The following is a 19,578-nucleotide window of genomic DNA, read 5'->3' on the forward strand; positions in this document are numbered from 1 at the left end:
TCTCTTCCCTTGTCTCTCTCTCTCTCACTCCCTTCCCCAGTCTCTCTCTCTCCTCTAGCCTTTCTCTCTCCCAGCCACTCTCTCCCCCCTAGTCTCTCTCTCTCACTTCCCCAGTCTCTCTCTCTCCTCTAGCCTTTCTCTCTCCCAGCCTCTCTCTCTCCCCTCGTCTCTCTCTCTCCCCTCACTCCTGAGTCTCTCTCTCTCCTCTAGCCTTTCTCTCTCCCAGCCTCTCTCTCTCCCCTAGTCGCTCTCTCTCTCTCTCTCCCTTCCCCAGTCTCTCTCTCTCTCCTCTAGCCTTTCTCTCTCCCAGCCTCTCTCTCTCCCCTAGTCGCTCTCTCTCTCTCTCTCCCTTCCCCAGTCTCTCTCTCTCCCCTAGCCTTTCACTCTCCCAGCCTCTCTCTCCCCCAGTCTCTCTCTCTCCCCCCCAGCCTCTCTCTTTCTTTCCCCCGAGTCTCTCTCTCTCCCCCCCAGCCTCTCTCTTTCTTTCCCCCCAGTCTCTCTCTTCCTCTCCGACCCTCTCGGCCCCACGGCCGTCGCTGTTGGCCGCATGGCGGCCCTCTCGGCATGCCTGAGATGGGTCGGGGTCAGAGTGGGGGAGAGTCAGGGGGTGGGAAAGGGCGGAGTGTCGTGGGGGTGCGGGGGGAAGAGTTGGTGGGGGAAGAGAGAAGAGAGTCGGGGGGGGGTGCGAGAGAGTTGGAGATGGTGCAGGGAGGGAGAGAGCCCGGGCCAGGTCCTGAGCGAAGAGAGTCAGGGTCTCAGCAGAGTCTCGGGCCTCAGGTCCTGCTTCTCGGCACCACGTGGAGGGAATGATTCAGGGCTGGGAGAGGGGATAGGGGTGGAGCGTGACAGATGCACATCTGTCAAAAAAAGTGCAGTAAAATAATTACACTGTAAAAGAAAATGGAGTAAATCTGATTAGGATTATTGCTTGCATGGAGGGTAATCAAAGATTGATTACATGTAACTTCTGTGTATAATAAATCACACCAGAGTAGGTAGAAATCTTTCCAGTTGACTTCTTAAACCAATCTTTTAACTGTGCTCAGTGAGTTTAGCTGGTACGTAACTGAACCATATAAATTTGATTCTTGGTCTCATCGTTAGCTGATCTCAGGCAAGTGTGCAGTAGGGATACTGCAATTGGCCTGAGTTTCCTGGGTTAGAGAAGGAAAGATCAACTTGAGCCTATGCTCCTGATTTCTATGTAGCAGCTTCTAGTTAAAATTATTCATGTGTGGAGGATGGGTGTAAACAGGATAGGACTGAGCTGTGACATCCCACATTGTAGCACAGCCTGCTGACACTCGCTGTCAAGGCTCATACTCAAACAATGACCACTTTGGCAAAGTCCAGGGAGATACCAATGTCATGGGACCATACTCCAGCAAGGAATCAGTCTTCAGAAGAGGGTAGAAAATGGCCCAAGAAAAATCAGTGAGAAATGAAATCTGTTTCATGAGATACTTGCCTCTTCATTTAAAGGTCCTTTCTTTATTAACTTGCTTAACATTTTAACCCATTCTCAGATCATGATACAATAGAGTGCAAGGTCCAATAAAAGTTATATACTTTCAGGTACATATATTGAGGGTCGTATACAATTCTGCACATTATCAGCATTGTTCTTTGATAGGGCTGAGGTCACTATTGCTAAGAGGCTCAGGCAAAGCCTGAATGCGAGAGGGATACCTTGTTCATGAAACAGTGCATGGCAAATACATTTTTTCTGGGGTGGGGGGCAGGAAGAGAAGAAAAGAACTGTGCGGCATTTAATGTATGTACTGAGTTCTTGCATCATGTTGTATGTTTATAAATAACAGTAGAAAACAAGCTTGTCAAACATTTAGATGATACTGGTTCCCTTTAAAAAATATTTCTACAACAGTAAAACCTATTTCTAAACTACAGTGAAGAGTTATCACAAATCGCTTTGTATCTAACTCTGTTCCTGAATGAAGCTCACTTAAAGTGGCAATTGTTGGAAAGAGTGCACAATCTCAAAAAAAATCAATCCCTAATCTCAAAAAGTCGTTTTGCTGGTCAAAAGTTCCTGCTGATGAGACCTAACCACAGTTTTAAATGTAAACAGTAAAGAGTAGCATGTTCCACTTTAGGTGATTGACTGGGAATTAGTGCTTTTTAAGTCTTGCTGTTAGATTCAGGATATTGCGATAGTCACTGTTACCCTGTAAAGTGTTTACCGGGTTTTATAAACCGAAAAATATGTACTGGCATAATGCCACTGACAATTTTTTTTAAGGCCAACTTTAAAAATCAGGGAGTAGATCCTGACTTTGAATGAGATTGCAAAGCAGGACATAGTGAGTCAGCAGCACATGTTGCATCTCTCCCACATTGAAGTCAACGGAAATAGAAATCGGGAGAGAAGTAAAATGGACTGCCGACTCACTATCACCTATTTTATACGATTGCACGAAGTCAAGATTTACCCCATGGTGTTTTAAAAAAAGGTTTCATCGTTCCAGGAAGGGAATCCCCCCAGTCTCACTCCCAGGTAATAAACCCTTTAAAAATAAAATAAAATATTATGGGGCCAAATTTGGGTTTTGTACGCCGCCTGTTACCGCCGGTGTTAGGCGGCAAATGGGCAGCAAAGGCATCACGTCTTGCCTTAAATAGAGTCGGCTCTTTGGCAGAGGTGCCAAGAGGCAACGTTGCGCCGGCTAACATGTGGTGCTATCATCCAGCGTACAACACCTCTTTGACGCCTCTGTCGCGACATTTGCTTCGTACGGCTGCCATACAAACAGGCGGCCATACAGCCAGGAAAAGGTTGTCGTTAAAGAGTGGATTTCGGGTGGAACTGTCCAGAAAGGAAGGTAAGTTATTCTCTTTATTTATTTCTGCACATTTTCATTAGTTTTAAGAGTGGGGAAGTGAGTGCTGTGGATTGGAGAAGTTTTAGTTTTCTTTTCTTCACGTTTTTTTTCTAGCATGGTGGCAGCCTCCCGTTGGGAAATTCAGTAGGCCTTCTGAGCTCCCGCCCGGGGATGAGTGTGCAATGCCATCTTTTAGCGCTGCTCTCTCATCTTTGGGTGTAAAAACTGAATTTAGGACTTTGAGGATGTGCCTAACACCCGGCGCTAAAATCAGTACTTAGGCGGTGACATCGCCTCGAGAATGGCGGTACCGAATTTCAACCCCTATGAGAGTTTTGTCGTGAGACAAGATCCTTCACTAATTCTTATCTGTTAACAACAAATGCATGCCTTTTTTGTAGGTTACATAGGAGTAAAAGAAAGCTCTTTAAAAAGAAAGTCAAATTCACAATTATATTTAGCCACAATAAAGTCCCACACATTTGCTTTTAATGCATTTATAGATATCCATATGATATTGTCTTTTACTCTTTCCCCCTCCCCACTCCAATCCCCCTAAGGTCCTGATTGGTATTGGGCTATACCGGGCATTCTCTGGTATCTTATCTGAGTGAGCTAAACCGTAGCGTTGATTCCCCAATCGGGTATTCCTGGTCTGGAGCAGTGTGGGCAGGGGGCCACATGACTAGTCAGACAGTCACGGGTTCGGAGACTCCCATTTTATGCCCCTTATTTTAATTACATATATTATAAAGGTCTCCAAGCCCACAATTTCCTGACCAATATTTCTTGCTAGTGCCCAGAGCACCCAATCAGGGAATAAACCCTAGTGAGTACTGCAGGCTATTTGACCAAGCATTTTTCAACAGAAGTGCCCAGATAACTACCTGAACCATGAATCCATGCACTTTTTTCCCTCTCCAAGCAGTAAAGCATTGATAATTGCAGTATCCCTACTGTTGTCCCACCTGAGATAAGCTAACTCAGCACAGACTGAGAATTAAACCTGGTGCCTTCCTGATCTGTACAGCCCAGTTTCGCACTGGACGGTGTAATTCCTAGTCTGTACAGCTCAGTTTCAAACTCGCTACTCAGGAATTCTGCCCCTACATCCTATATCAGAGTTGTGGCTCTGTTGGAGTCATTGGGGGAGCTGAATGTAAGGCACAGTTAACAATTCAGAACATTTAAGGAAGTTAGAAAAAGAAAATGATCTCGATCTATACACTTTTTTGTAATGATCTCAGTAAACATATCGGACAAACAGCGCGACAAAGCAACAGCCAAACAAGGAGATGGCAGATGAAGTGATGACAACAACCTTCACTGTGCCAGCCAAGTTCACCAAAGTCCCAACTCCTGCTCCGACCAGGATTTGTGCCAGCTGCACCATAGCAGCAAGGGTGGCACAGTCGATACCTTTACCCCTGGTTTCATCCGAAGCTGTTCCATCAATTCCTCTTTGAATCTAAAAACAGAAATACCATAACCATGTGCAAATTGAAGGGCTCAATTTTACAGGAACGTTATGAGCACCGTAACACTAATTATTATCATTTATTTCATTTTAAAGGGATATGATCTTCATGAAAAATATTTGAATTGACAAACCAATTTTTATTCAAGGAGAACAAAGAACTAAAATATATATGAATAATCTTTATTCATGATAGCGACAACAAGTGAAGCAACGTTGCACACTGCGGCAACATATATAATTGTTTCTGATGCTTGTAAGTAAATAAATGTTTACAAAATATTACATATTACAAAGTATTACAAAATATTACAAAGTATTTACAGCACAGAAACAGGCCATTCGGCCCAGCAGGTCCATGCTGGTGTTTATGCTCCACACGAGCCTGCTCCCACCCTTCTTCATCTAACCCCATCTACATATCCTTTAATTCCTTTCTCCCGCATGTGTTTATCTGGCTTCCCCTTAAATGCATTAATGATACTCGCCTCAACTACTGCTGGTGGCAGCAAGTTCCACATTCTAACCACTCTCTGGGTAAAGAAGTTTCTTCTGAAGTCCCTATTGGATTTATTAGTGACTACTTTAAATTTATGGCCCCTAGTTCTGGTCTCCCTGCAAGTGGAAATATCTTCTCTACATGGACCCTTTCAAACCCTTTCTTAATCTTTGGGTCAGAAGGTTTCGGGTTCAAGTCCCACTCCAGATACACAAAAAGCACCAAAATCTGGGCTGACACCCCAGTGCAGTACTGAGGGAGTGCTGCACTGTCAGATGAGACATTAAACCGAGGCCCCATCTGCTCTCTCAGGTGGGCGTTAAAGATCCCATGGCACTATTTCGAAGAGCAGAGGAGTTAGTTATACCCAGTGTGCTGGCCAATATGTATCTCTCAATCAACTTCACTAAAAAAAACAGATTATCTTGTCATTATCATATTGCTTATTGTGGGTGCTTGCTGTGTGCATATTGACTGCCGTGTTTCCTACATTACAACAATGACTACACTTCAAAAATACTTAATTGGCTATAAAGTGCTTTGGGGCATCCTAAGGTCGTGAAAGGCACTATATAAATGCAAGTCTTTCTTTTCTTTTTTTATTGGGTAATCCCTCAATCCTCTCTTTTCTAGAGAAAAGAGCTCCAACCTGTTCAATCTTTCCTGCTTGTTCTAGTAAATCTTTTTTGCACCTTCTCCAGTGCCTCTATATCCTTTTTATAATATGGAGACCAGAACTGCTCATGGTATTCCTAGTGTGGTCTAACCAAGGTTCTATACAAGTTTAACATAAACTCTGCTTTTCAATTCTATCCCTCTGGAAATGAACCCCAGTGCTTTGTTTGCGTTTTTTATGGCCCTTACCTGACACTTTATCATGAAAATGTTGCTCCTTTAAGAAAATGTTGTAAGAAAACAATACCTTTAAGTTCTGTGCACCTTACAGTTGGTTAGAGCTTTGTCTAACTTTAATCAGCATACTGTTCAATCTAGGGTCATTACATTCACTTGTGTTCTCGGTTATGTTCTGAGAAATGTAGGGATAAGGACTAGTCCAGTAATAATCTTCATGGCCCTATTCCCTCTAGAAACAGTAGTCCATGACAGGTTAGTGCTTTATCAAGCACCTAGGCTGAGAATTGAAAAAGGACTGCCATTGTGAAAGAGTAAATTTGAATGCTATTCTTTGGCTGGATTCAAATACTCAACCCATAGTTTGAAAACTATGGGAATGAAATTCGTCTTGGGCAATAGCAAAAATGGATGATAGCAAATCTGCATCCTGTTTTACACCACGGCTAATTTTCTTTTCCATTGGAGTTAATGGAAAAGTAAATTGGGTGGTATGTAAAATGAGACCAAGGATGCTACATTTATATAGGTGTAGCCAGGATGCTCTTGTTGCACTCAGTTTCTAAAAGCTTGAGTGGGAGGCTGGGGGGGGGGGCGGTGGGAGAGTAAAAGTAATCAGGTTCCTGCTTCTGATCTGTATTCCGTGACTCCTACTAGAAGTGCACAAAGGTAGGTAGGATTGGGGTTAATCACCACCACACACACAACATCCCACTCACACTCTCCAGGTTCACATACGATGAATAGGCACTTGGGCATGACACTAGAGAGCTACCTCTACCATGAAACTGTCAGCCAGTATGATCCACCACCTCCAAGAAAGGGGTAAACAAACAGATGAAACCCTCAATATCAGGTTGCCAGAATAATTTTAAGGCTGTAACAGAAGCATAGAAATTAAGCTGAACAGTTAATGCTCACAGTACAGCACACAACTAAAATTAAAATGAATAGGAAAGAAGATAAGGTAAACATTGAAGTAATTCAGTAAATCAGGAATTGATCTGGTTTTAAAAGCCTAATTTATAGGAAAAGTAAAAGACTAAAGAAGGAAAGAAGTCCCACAGCTTTGAAGTCCTGGGAAACAAACCAGGTTAAGAAGGAGCAGAAAAGATTTACGAGAATGATTCCAGGAATGAGGGACTTCAGTTACGTTGATAGATTGGAGAAGCTGGGGTTGTTCTCCTTGGAGCGGCGAAGATTGAGAGGAGATTTGATAGAGGTGTTCAAAATCATGAGAGGTCCAGACAGAGTAGATAGAGAGAAACTGTTCCCATTGGCAGAAGGGTCGAGAACCAGAGGACACAGATTGGCAAAAGAACTAAAGGCGATGTAAGAAAAAACTTTTTTACGCTGCGAGTGCTTGGGATCTGGAATGCACTGTCTGAAAGGATGGTGGAGGCAGACTCAATCTTATCTTTCAAAGGGGAGTTGGACAAGTATCTGAAGGAAAATAAATTGCAGGGCTATGGGGAACAGGCAGGGGAATGGGACTAGCTGAGAGTCGGCACGGGCTCGGGTGGGCCGAATGGCCTTCTTCCGTGCTGTAACTATTCTATAATTCTATAAGAGGGTTATCCCCAACTCCTGCCATTACTTCGGCAGAAACCCCAGAGAAACTACATAATTGTCGTTTCTCCAAGGCTCTATTGACCTTCCGCCAAAGTTATGGTGGGAAGTTGGGAGAATCCCCATAGAAATTCTATCCACAATTCCCGGATGTAGCTTTAGCAATTGAGGGCAGAAACATAGAAACATAGAAACAGAGAAAATAGGTGCAGGAGCAGGCCATTCAGCCCTTCTAGCCTGCACCGCCATTCAATGAGTTCATGGCTGAACATGAAACTTCAGTACCCCCTTTCTGCTTTCTCGCCATACCCCTTGATCCCCCGAGTAGTAAGGACTTCATCGAACTCCCTTTTGAATATATTTAGTGAATTGGCCTCAACTACTTTCTGTGGTAGAGAATTCCACAGGTTCACCACTCTCTGGGTGAAGAAGTTTCTCCTCATCTCGGTCCTAAATGGCTTACCCCTTATCCTTAGACTGTGACCCCTGGTTCTGGACTTACCCAACATTGGGAACATTCTTCCTGCATCTAACCTGTCTAAACCCGTCAGAATTTTAAACATTTCTATGAGGTCCCCTCTCATTCTTCTGAACTCCAGTGAATACAAGCCCAGTTGATCCAGTCTTTCTTGATAGGTCAGTCCCGCCATCCCGGGAATCAGTCTGGTGAATCTTCGCTGCACTCCCTCAATAGCAAGAATGTCCTTCCTCAAGTTAGGAGACCAAAACTGTACACAATACTCCAGGTGTGGCCTCACCAAGGCCCTGTACAACTGTAGCAACACCTCCCTGCCCCTGTACTCAAATCCCCTCGCTATGAAGGCCAACATGCCATTTGCTTTCTTAACCGCCTGCTGTACCTGCATGCCAACCTTCAATGACTGATGTACCATGACACCCAGGTCTCGTTGCACCTTCCCTTTTCCTAATCTGTCACCATTCAGATAATAGTCTGTCTCTCTGTTTTTAACACCAAAGTGGATAACCTCACATTTATCCACATTATACTTCATCTGCCATTCATTTGCCCACTCACCTAACCTATCCAAGTCACTCTGCAGCCTCATAGCATCCTCCTCGCAGCTCACACTGCCACCCAACTTAGTGTCATCCGCAAATTTGGAGATACTACATTTAATCCCCTCGTCTAAATCATTAATGTACAATGTAACAGCTGGGGCCCCAGCACAGAACCTTGCGGTATCCCACTAGTCACTGCCTGCCATTCTGAAAAGTCCCCATTTACTCCTACTCTTTGCTTCCTGTCTGACAACCAGTTCTCAATCCACGTCAGCACACTACCCCCAATCCCATGTGCTTTAACTTTGCACATTAATCTCTTGTGTGGGACCTTGTCGAAAGCCTTCTGAAAGTCCAAATATACCACATCAACTGGTTCTCCTTTGTCCACTTTACTGGAAACATCCTCAAAAAATTCCAGAAGATTTGTCAAGCATGATTTTCCTTTCACAAATCCATGCTGACTTGGACCTATCATGTCACCATTTTCCAAATGCGCTGCTATGACATCCTTAATAATTGATTCCATCATTTTACCCACTACTGAGGTCAGGCTGACCAGTCTATAATTCCCTGTTTTCTCTCTCCCTCCTTTTTTAAAAAGTGGGGTTACATTGGCTACCCTCCACTCAATAGGAACTGATCCAGAGTCAATGGAATGTTGGAAAATGACTGTCAATGCATCCGCTATTTCCAAGGCCACCTCCTTAAGTACTCTGGGATGCAGTCCATCAGGCCCTGGGGATTTATCGGCCTTCAATCCCATCAATTTCCCCAACACAATTTCCCGACTAATAAAGATTTCCCTCAGTTCCTCCTCCTTACTAGACCCTCTGACCCCTTTTATATCCGGAAGGTTGTTTGTGTCCTCCTTAGTGAATACTGAACCAAAGTACTTGTTCAATTGGTCTGCCATTTCTTTGTTCCCCATTATGACTTCCCCTGATTCTGACTGCAGGGGACCTACGTTTGTCTTTACTAACCTTTTTCTCTTTACATATCTATAGAAGCTTTTGCAGTCCGTCTTAATGTTCCCTGCAAGCTTCTTCTCGTACTCCATTTTCCCTGCCCTAATCAAACCCTTTGTCCTCCTCTGCTGAGTTCTAAATTTCTCCCAGTCCCCGGGTTCGCTGCTATTTCTGGCCAATTTGTATGCCACTTCCTTGGCTTTAATACTATCCCTGATTTCCCTAGATAGCCACGGTTGAGCCACCTTCCCTTTTTTATTTTTACGCCAGACAGGAATGTACAATTGTTGTAATTCATCCATGCGGTCTCTAAATGTCTGCCATTGCCCATCCACAGTCAACCCCTTAAGTATCATTCGCCAATCTATCCTAGCCAATTCACGCCTCATATCTTCAAAGTTACCCTTCTTTAAGTTCTGGACCATGGTCTCTGAATTAACTGTTTCATTCTCCATCCTAATGCAGAATTCCACCATATTATGGTCACTCTTCCCAAGGGGCCTTGCACAATGAGATTGCTAATTAATCCTCTCTCATTACACAACACCAAGTCTAAGATGACCTCCCCCCTAGTTGGTTCCTCGACATATTGGTCTAGAAAACCATCCCTTATGCACTCCAGGAAATCCTCCTCCACCGTATTGCTTCCAGTTTGGCTAGCCCAATCTATGTGCATATTAAAGTCACCCATTATAACTGCTGCACATTTATTGCATGCACCCCTAATTTCCTGTTTGATGCCCTCCCCAACATCACTACTAACGTTTTTTGCCCTTTGGTGTTCTGCAGCTCTACCCATATAGATTCCACATTATCCAAGCTAATGTCTTTCCTAACTATTGCCATTAATCTCCTATTTAACCAACAATGCTACCCCACCTCCTTTTCCTTTTATTCTATCCTTCCTGAATGTTGAATACCCCTGGATGTTGAGTTCCCAGCCGTGATCATCCTGGAGCCACGTCTCTGTAATCCCAATCACATCATATTTGTTAACATCTATTTGCACAGTTAAATCATCCACCTTATTGCGGATACTCATTGCATTAAGACACAAAGCCTTCAGGCTTGTTTTTTTAACACCCTTTGTCCTTTTAGAATTTTGCTGTACAGTGGCCCTTTTTGTTCTTTGCCTTGGGTTTCTCTGCCCTCCACTTTTCCTCATCTCCTTTCTGTCTTTTGCTTTTGCCTCCTTTTTGTCTCCCTCTGTCTCCCTGCATTGGTTCCCATCCCCCTGCCATATTAGTTTAACTCCTCCTCAACAGCACTAGCAAACATTGGTTCCGATCCTGCCCAGGTGCAGACCGTCCGGTTTGTACTGGTCCCACCTCCCCCAGAACCGGTTCCAATGCCCCAGGAATTTGAATCCCTCCCTGCTGTACCACTGCTCAAGCCACGTATTCATCTACACTATCCTGTGATTCCAGAGGAGACAAGGAGGCCAAAAATGTCAATAAAAAGAAAAAGAAAAAGGAATAAGAATGTGGCCAGATAGCTGACTTGCTCGAGACAGAGAAACTGTGGCTGGATTTTCCTCTGATTGGCAGGTTAGCAGTAGAGCATGACTTCGTGCTAACCCAGCACATTTTATTCCTGGAGACTCATTAGTTATGCAGGATGAGTTTGGAGCAGTAATATTGCTCCTCGTAGGTTTACCACAGCAAGGAGGAAAGGAAATTCAATGCTGCAACGTTTGAAATACTGCAGTCAAGTATAGGAGCTCATGTGTTTTAGGTGAGAAAGAAACAGGAGTAGCCAACACGTCACTAAGAGCAGTTGCCACAGGGCTGTCAGAAAATGGAATAACCCCCAGATTTTTGGATACATCCATGGCTGTCCTTTTGGCAGAAGTCAGGGCCATGAGATAAAGACTGTTGGGCACGGAGGGAAGAAAGCCCCACTGATGGTGGTGCCAGGTGTCTGGCGAGAGATGCCAGAAGCAGTTAGCATTATCACACAGTGCAGGATGAGATTCAATGATATCTTAAGGATGGACAGGGTAAGGCAAGAAACTGCTACCAATCCACATCCTTTACCACTGATACAGCCTTCATTCACTTCTTTACCCATCATACTCTTTGTCTAAGTGTTGAGGAAAATCATTTATTCAAAGGGCAATCTCTGCAAGCTGTCAAACACCAGCATTACTCAAAACCACTCTATGAATTCACTTTGTCTACGAGTTTCCAAGGCTACTTCATTTAAAGGGTAATGCACAATCAGCTCTCATTGTAATGGAAAGCAGAAGCTCATATGGGTGAAATGTTCATGGCATTCACATGCCTTCAACAAAAGGAAAAAGTAGCCCATAGCCAATGCCAAAGATGTTCAACCGGGGAGGGGCACCATCACAAAAAATCCAGGGGTTAAATTTCTGCTGGATTTCCTCGAACCCCCGCTGTAACTTTGGCAGAAACCCAGCAGAAACAGAGAAGAAGGCCATTTTCATAATTTCTCGGGTGTTTCCACTAATCTTCCGTTGAAGTTATGACGGACGATCGGGAGAAGCCCCACGAAATTCCAGCCGAGTCTGCATGAACAGGAAGTGTTAGACATCATGGGTAGGCAGGAGAAGCTGTGGCAGCTTCCTGGGTGGCAGGTTCACATGCAGGATAAGGTGACAGGTATCACCCGTTAGCTGCACATTTAATGGAATAAAAGACTTTCCTATTCGTGAAACTGAGGGGGTTGTCATATGGAATTTTCAGGGCCACATGCATTCTATCAGCTGCTCCTTGAAACCCTGCCAGACTGTAGAAGTGAATAGCTCTCTCTAACTTTGTTTCTTTGGCACCGTGCCTGAAGGGAGCATCAGTGACCCTCAGTATAGTGGTGAACTGGTGTCTGACTAATGTGGCAAAGAACTCTAGGTGCTGCCTGGAGGATCCAGTGTGATTCATAGCAGTGTGTCCTTAACTGGTACAGACAATGCTGCTCTCTTGGTGGAGCCGGTTGTCTGATCTTCAACCAACAATTGCTATATCTTCCCAAACGCCTCAAAGGAAAAGCTTGAATTTTTTGAAATTATGGTCTTGATTAAAAATTCCCCCCTCCCTGTCACCAATGGGTAGGAGAGGGTCTGGGAGGCATTAAAATATCGGGTTTGTGCAACCTGACCGCACTCCCTCCTGTTTAAAATTTTTACAAACACTAATCAAATCATCGACAAGGCTGCTGAAAAAGGTAGGCGGGGGCTAATTAACATTCTAAAGTCGCAGCGCAATGACATTATCGGTGCCACAACTTAAATTTAACAGTAAATCTGCACTGTGGGATTTCCGTCAGCAGATCTGAGGCAGGAGGTGTTGACTGGCGAAGGGAAGTGCTGAAGATCAGCACTCACTGTGGGCCAGGAGGAGGGGTGCTCCCCAGGCCTCATGAGGATGCTGGGACAACAATAGGGATTTTGCAATTGTCAATGCCTCACTCTAAGTGCCAGCAATCTAGCCTCATCCATTTCCTCATCCTCCTCCTCTACATAACACAGAAATAAAGGGATTCCAATTGTAAAATCCATGTCCCCTGTCCAAAACTATACAGTTTACAGAGATGACTAAAAATGATAGCAAAGTCCTGACAATATCTCCAAAGTGATGATTGGAGGTTAATCATCATAGCCCCAGGACATCGCTGCAGGAGTTCTCAGGGCAGTATCCTAGGCCCAACCATATTCAGCTGCTTCATCAATGATCTTCCCTCCATCATAAGGTCAGAAGTGGGGATGTTCGCTGATGAATGCATAGTGTTCAGTGCCATTCGCAACTCCGCAGATAATAAGAATATAAGAATATAAGAAATAGGAGCAGGAGTAGGCCATACGGCCCCTCGAGCCTGCTCCGCCATTTAATACGATCATGGCTGATCCGATCATGGACTAAGCTCCATTTCCCTGCCTGCTCCCCATAACCCCTTATCCCCTTATCGTTTAAGAAACTGTCTATTTCTGTCTTAAATTTATTCAATGACCCAGCTTCCACAGCTCTTTGAGGCAGCGAATTCCACAGATTTACAACCCTCAGAGAGAAGAAATTTCTCCTAATCTCAGTTTTAAATGGGTGGCCCCTCTTCTAAGATTGTACCCTCTAGTTCTAGTCTCCCCCATCAGTGGATACATCCTCTCTGCATCCACCTTGTCAAGCCCCCTCATAATCTTGTACGTTTCGATAAGATCACCTCTCATTCTACTGAATTCCAATGAGTAGAGGCCCAACCTACTCAACCTTTCTTCATAAGTCAACACCCTCATCTCCTGAATCAACCTAGTGAACCTTCTCTGAACTGCCTCCAAAGCAAGTATATTCTTTTGTAAATATGGAAACCAAAACTGCATGCAGTCTTCCAGGTGTGGCCTCACCAATACCCTATATAGCTGTAGCAAGACTTCCGTGCTTTTATACTCCATCCCCTTTGCATTAAAGGCCAAGATTCCATTGGCCTTCTTGACTTCTTGCTGTACCTGCATACTATCCTTTTGTGTTTCATACACAAGTACCCCCAGGTCCCACTGTACTGCAGCACTTTGCAATCTTTCTCCATTTAAATAATAACTTGCTCTGTGATTTTTTTTTCTGCCAAAGTGCATGACCTCACACTTTCCAACATTATACTCCATCTGCCAAATATTTGCCCACTCACTTAGCCTGTCTATGTCCTTTTGCAGATTTTTTGTGTCCTCCTCACAAATTGCTTTTCCTGTCATCTTTGTATCATCAGCAAATTTGGCTATGTTACACTCATTCCCTTCTTCCAAGTCATTAATATAGGTTGTAAATAGTTGGGGTCCCAGCACTGATCCCTGCGGCAGTTACTGATTGCCAACCAGAGAATGAACCATTTATCACACCTCTGTTTTCTGTTAGCCAATCCTATATCCAAAATGAAGCAGTCCATGCCCACTTGCAACAAGAACTGGACGACATTCAAGTTTGGGCTGATAAGTGACAAGTAACATTTGCACCACACAATGACTATCTCCAAGTGAGAGTCTAACCATTGCCCCTTGATATTCAATGACATTACCATCACAGAATCCCCCACCATCAACATCCTGGGGTTCACCATTGAACAGAAACCAAACTGGACCAGTCATATAAATACTGTGACAAGAGCAGGTCAGAGGCTGGCTATACTGTGGTGAGTGTCTCACCTCCTGACTCCTGAAAGCCTTTCTACCAGCTACAAGGCACAATACTCTCCACTTGCCTGGATGAGTACAGCTCCAACAACACTCAAGAAGCTCACCAGCATCCAGGACAAAGCAGCCCGCTTGATTGGTACCCCAACCACCACCTTAAACATTCACTCCCTCCACCATTGGTGTACAGTGGCTGCAGTGTGTACCATCTAAGGCTTCTTCGGCAACACCTCCCAAACCCATGATCTTTACCACCTAGAAGGACAAAGGCAGCAGGCGCATGGGAACACCACCACCTCCACATTCCCCTCCAAGTCACAGACCATCCTGACTTGGAAATATATCACCGTTCCTTCATCATTGCTGGGTCAAAATCCTGAAACTCCCTCCCTCACAGCATTGTGGGAGAACCTTCACCACACGGGCTGCAGCAGTTCAAGAAGGTGGCTCACCACCAGCTTCTCAAGGGCAATTAGGGATGGGCAATAAATGCTGGCTTTGCCAGCGACACCCACATCCCATGAACACATTTTTAAAAAAGTACTGAACAGTTCAATATGCATGCAAAATAACACCAATCTTCAGTTGCAGCAAACAAAATGGCCTGCTCCAAGCAACTGGCCTCTCAAGAATACGTTAGTGACACTCATACCGATATTTATATAGTGGCAGTAATAACTTGGGACGTAAGTCGGAAAAAAAGTTTGCGAGGTTAGCCACGCCCATTTTGACCCCATTTATTTGTGGAACAACACGTTCCTGAAGGGTTTTAAAGGGGACTGGTGATATTTTGGCAGAAAAATTATGGTGCAGATTTTTTAGTGGTAAACTTGAGGCAGTAGATGTTACTGTCAGAATTTTACTCTGTTTACTGTCTTAAATCCACCCCAACATTCAGAATATAATTCAGCCCTGTGTCTCTGAAGAATTGAAAAAAATCATTGCCCCATTGAATAGCAATTTTAAATATATATATTTTTCAAAATGTAAATTAACTGCAGAAAGTATAACACTTCTACATTTTAAGCACCCAGTATCATCATCAATCATTTCTAAGTCAGATGTACTTTTAGATGTAGAACAAGGGACCTTCTACTTTGATTTGGACTCAAGTTCAGAAGAATATATGCTCCAAAACAACATTTCCTTTACCACTTCAGTTAAATGTAATAGCAAGTTAAGGTTAATTAGCAGCAAATTATGAGATATTTTGTCTTTATGACAGCTTGCACACTTGAAGCTAGATTAAGACCATCTGAATCAAATTCCTAGCACCTTTGACTATCAGAGAATCGACTTTACTCCCATGGATCCTAACTACATTTATGTGCTCAAGTCCCACTCCAGGGACTTGAGCACATAAGTCTAGGCTCACATTCAAGTGCAATGCTGAGAGAGTGTTGCACTGTCAGAGGTGCCGTCTTTTGGCTGAGACATTATATCGAGGCAACATCTGCTCTCTCAGGTGGATGTAAACGATTCCATGGCATTATTTTGAAGAGGATCAAGGGAGTTATTCCTGGTGTCCTGGCTAATATTTATCCTTCAATCAACATAACAAAAACAGATTATCTGGTCATTAGCACATTGCTGTTTATGAGAGCTTGCTGCGCGCAAATTGGCTGTGGCATTTTCCACATTACAACAGTGACTACACTTCAAAAAGTACTTCCTTGGCTGTAAAGTGCTTCGAGACGTGCACTGGTCGTAAAAGGCGCTCTATGAATGTAAGTCTTTCTTTTTCTTTTCAAATCTAGTTTCCAGAATAAAATGGGATGGTTCTAATCCAATATAGCATCCACTCCCTCTCGTATTTCAGTTTTAAAGACTTACCTTTTCTTTCCTGTGATACTCAGCTATCAAGTTATAGGGCACAGTGTAAAGAGTACTGGACATCACTCCAAAAGATGAACAGAGGGCCAGTGTGGAGATGACATTAGGAAAGAGGCCGATCAATCCTGTTCCAAGGCCAAAAAGAAAATACCCAACAAAGTACAATCCTTTCAATCCTATTATGGGCAAAAGGACCTTCTGTAAATCTGAAAGAGAATAAGTGGCAACAAAACACTATTTAAATTATTTCCTGAACAGCACAGGAACCAATATTGTAAAACTACAAATGCTAGAAATCTGAAATAAAAACAGAAATACGTTGTAAATACACAGCTGACAGTCTCAGTCAGCATTGGAAAACGAAACATGGGCTCATATTTTAAATATGATCCAGCATCAGAATTCATCAGAAATTTGAGATCTGATTATGTATCATACCCATTTTCTCTTTCAGACACCGACTGACATGCTTTGCATTTACACACTTTCTGCTTGTAAACTTGCACAGAAATGTTATATCGATAATATTGTACATGCTGGGTAATGATGTTATATGGAAAATACACCATCAATTGAAAATGGATCCAATAACCTTAAGTGTCACAAGTTGTCCGTCTTAATCTGTGCACTTTCCACACAAATCAATTGAAAACATATACTTTTAACTAGATGTGAATTCAATTGAAAAAGTTGACTATTGCCACTAAAGCTTAGGTGGCAAAGTGTTCTCTTAAATATATATGACAACACAATGGCAAGGCATAATTTTTACTAAAACAAATTGGGCTGGAAATTTGGTTGGAGGGTTTTTAAGGCAGTAATGTCAGGCAGACAATAAATTTAGCGGCGGCAGATGGTTTGCGACCGCAGGCGCAAAATTCAGTGGATGCGCCCTGACAGTGGAGTGGAATGCTAAGGGAAGTGTTCCAAACCTCTCTTAGGGTGCTAGGCCGGGTGAGCAACTGAATATCCCGTGCTAAAGAGCCGGCTTCATAGCATCCTAAGAGTGGCCACCCTGCAAAAGAATCGGAACAAAAAACATTCCCTATATATTACTCACCCCAAATAAAGTGAAATCGCAAAAAAAAAATCAATCACACTTACCTCATGCAGTCATTCCTTCCCTTAGTGCCCCGGGACAGCTCTGCATGTTAGCTTTCTCTGGCGGTGTCACTACAGGCCGCTACAGGTGCAACGCAAAACAAATGTTGCAGCCGTGTCGATACCGGCAGCGTTGCACACCGGTGCGACACTCCCGGATAATTCTACTCAGCACCGCCGGTATCGGCACACTGAATTTGCCGAGTGGCGCAAATGCTGGCACTGGCAGCTGCAAACCCTTACGTGCCCCTCAAGGGGCGCTATTCCACTGAATTGAATTGCAAAAAGTGGCACATAAGAAGCATTTCAAAGCCAGCACAGGATATCAATGACTGTCTCGCTGAAGTTTCTTTCCTCCGATCACAAGATAGTTACATACCAGGAAGGCCATTTGGTCAAAGTTAGTTCATCCATTTCAACATCCAATAGTTTCTAAAAAATATTCCAGGATTTTCACCTCCGATACTCTTCCTGGAAGTTTATTCCATGTGTTGATCATTCTTGGTGTAATCAGTCCTAAATTTACTTCTACTAGTTTGAATCTATTTCCCCTCATTCTAATTTAACTTTAAACAATGTTAAGGATTTACCTGTTCCATTTAAAATTGAGATGAGGAGAAATTTCTTCTCTCAGAGGGTTGTAAATCTATGGAATTTGCTGCCTTAGAAAGCTGGGATATTGAATAAATTTAAGACAGAAATAGACAGTTTCTTAAACGATAAGGGGATAAGGGGTTATGGGGAGCGGGCGGGGAAGTGGAGCTGACTCCATGATCAGATCAGCCATGATCTTATTGAATGGCGGAGCAGGCTCAAGGGGCCGTATAACCTACTCCTGTACCTATTTCTTATATTCTTATACCCTTAACTATCATATAAACCTCTTTAAGATCAATTCTCAGATGCCTTCTTTTCAGGCTTAAAAGCCCAGGTTTCTCCAGCCTTTCCTCTTACGTCAGTCCTTTGACACTAAGGATCTCCCTTTTAAATACCTTGATTAGGTCAGCCCTCAACCTTAAGCCTCTATCGTCTAAGCATGCAAGACCCTGTCACACCCGCTATCGAGCGCTATCAAATTTAGTGCTCAACGTGTCATAATGGCTTTCCCGAGTCCACTTGAATTGTTACTTCCTCAAGGAAATTGAAGAGGTTAGTCAGGCAGGATGTTCCCCTTTTGAATACATGTTGACTACTGTTTACTAAGTTATTATTGTACACTCCTGATAATCAATTCCATTATCTTACATGGGATGGAAGTAAGACTAATGGACCAGTAGTTACTTATCTTAGTTTGTGTCCTTTTTTGAATATTAACCTGTTACAAGATGATCTCCTTCCTAGTCTCTCTGAGCACTCTGGGATAAGTACCACCTATCCTTGGGGTTTCTTTTTTTTGTTAGCCCTTTTAGCCTGTCTAGCTCTTCTATCTCATTTATATCAGTCAATGATTTTGCTTAGGTAATCTTTATTTGGAGAGGGCATGTCCTTTCTATCTCCAGATCTATGCTTCTTATTCCCTTCTCATATTTCTAGTAGCTCTTTTGCACCATTTTCTCTTCAATTTTTACTTAAGAGGATCTCTTCTTGTAACCTCCTCTCTCTTTGCCCATATAATCTTTCATTATCAATGGGAATGGCTGGGTGGTGGTTGTGCTACTGGACTAGCCAACCCTAACCGGTCTGACCTACATGTGACTTGAGTCCACACTATGTGGCTGACTCTTAATGATCTCTGAAGTGGTCCAGAGAGTCAGACACTAGTTTTAAAAATTTGTTTCAAATTAGCATCTTTCTGAAAATACTTTAAACTTAGTGGGCAACTTCCTCATTTTTTCGGCCATAACATTTTTTCTATTTTTGTCCGACACTCCTTTATAATTTTCAATTTTGTTTGATACTTAATCTTGTGGCTACTTTGCAAGTCTAGAGAATTATTCGATTGTATGCACATAATGGCTCGAAATTTGCAGTTGTAACGACGCAGAAACTGTCAGCGCTCACCATAATTACTGTGTAAAACTGACAGCTACTTCTGACGTCTGCACAGTCTGGAAGTTGCTGTTAGTGACACTCTGCTCTTCCACATGGTGCGTTGTCACAGTTTTCGCAGATGCAATCAACATAGAATCAGTGATCTGACATGAACTTCAACTTTTTATGCACTATTCTCACTGTATAAATCATTGAAAAAGTTAAGCCTTATTGAATGAGGTGTAATTAAGTTTTTAACGGGGTACTAAGTCATAATTATTGTTGAACAATCTCGCTAACCCTGAAGGACTAAT

General features: G+C 43.2%; 1 protein-coding gene across 1 annotated transcript in view; it reads right to left on the reverse strand.

Annotated features, from left to right (window-relative positions):
• Positions 1 to 4,083: 4,083 nt before the first annotated feature.
• slc45a2 (solute carrier family 45 member 2) overlaps positions 4,084 to 19,578 on the reverse strand; it is an 88,714-nt gene continuing 73,219 nt past the window's right edge. The window contains exons 6-7 of the mRNA XM_070860117.1: positions 16,193 to 16,398; positions 4,084 to 4,308 (exon numbers count right to left, since the gene is read on the reverse strand). Coding sequence (XP_070716218.1) covers positions 4,084 to 4,308; positions 16,193 to 16,398 — 431 coding nt within the window. The remainder of the gene's footprint in view (positions 4,309 to 16,192; positions 16,399 to 19,578) is intronic.

This window comes from Pristiophorus japonicus, chromosome 2 (genome assembly GCF_044704955.1).
Source record: "Pristiophorus japonicus isolate sPriJap1 chromosome 2, sPriJap1.hap1, whole genome shotgun sequence".
NCBI lineage: Eukaryota > Metazoa > Chordata > Chondrichthyes > Pristiophoridae > Pristiophorus > Pristiophorus japonicus.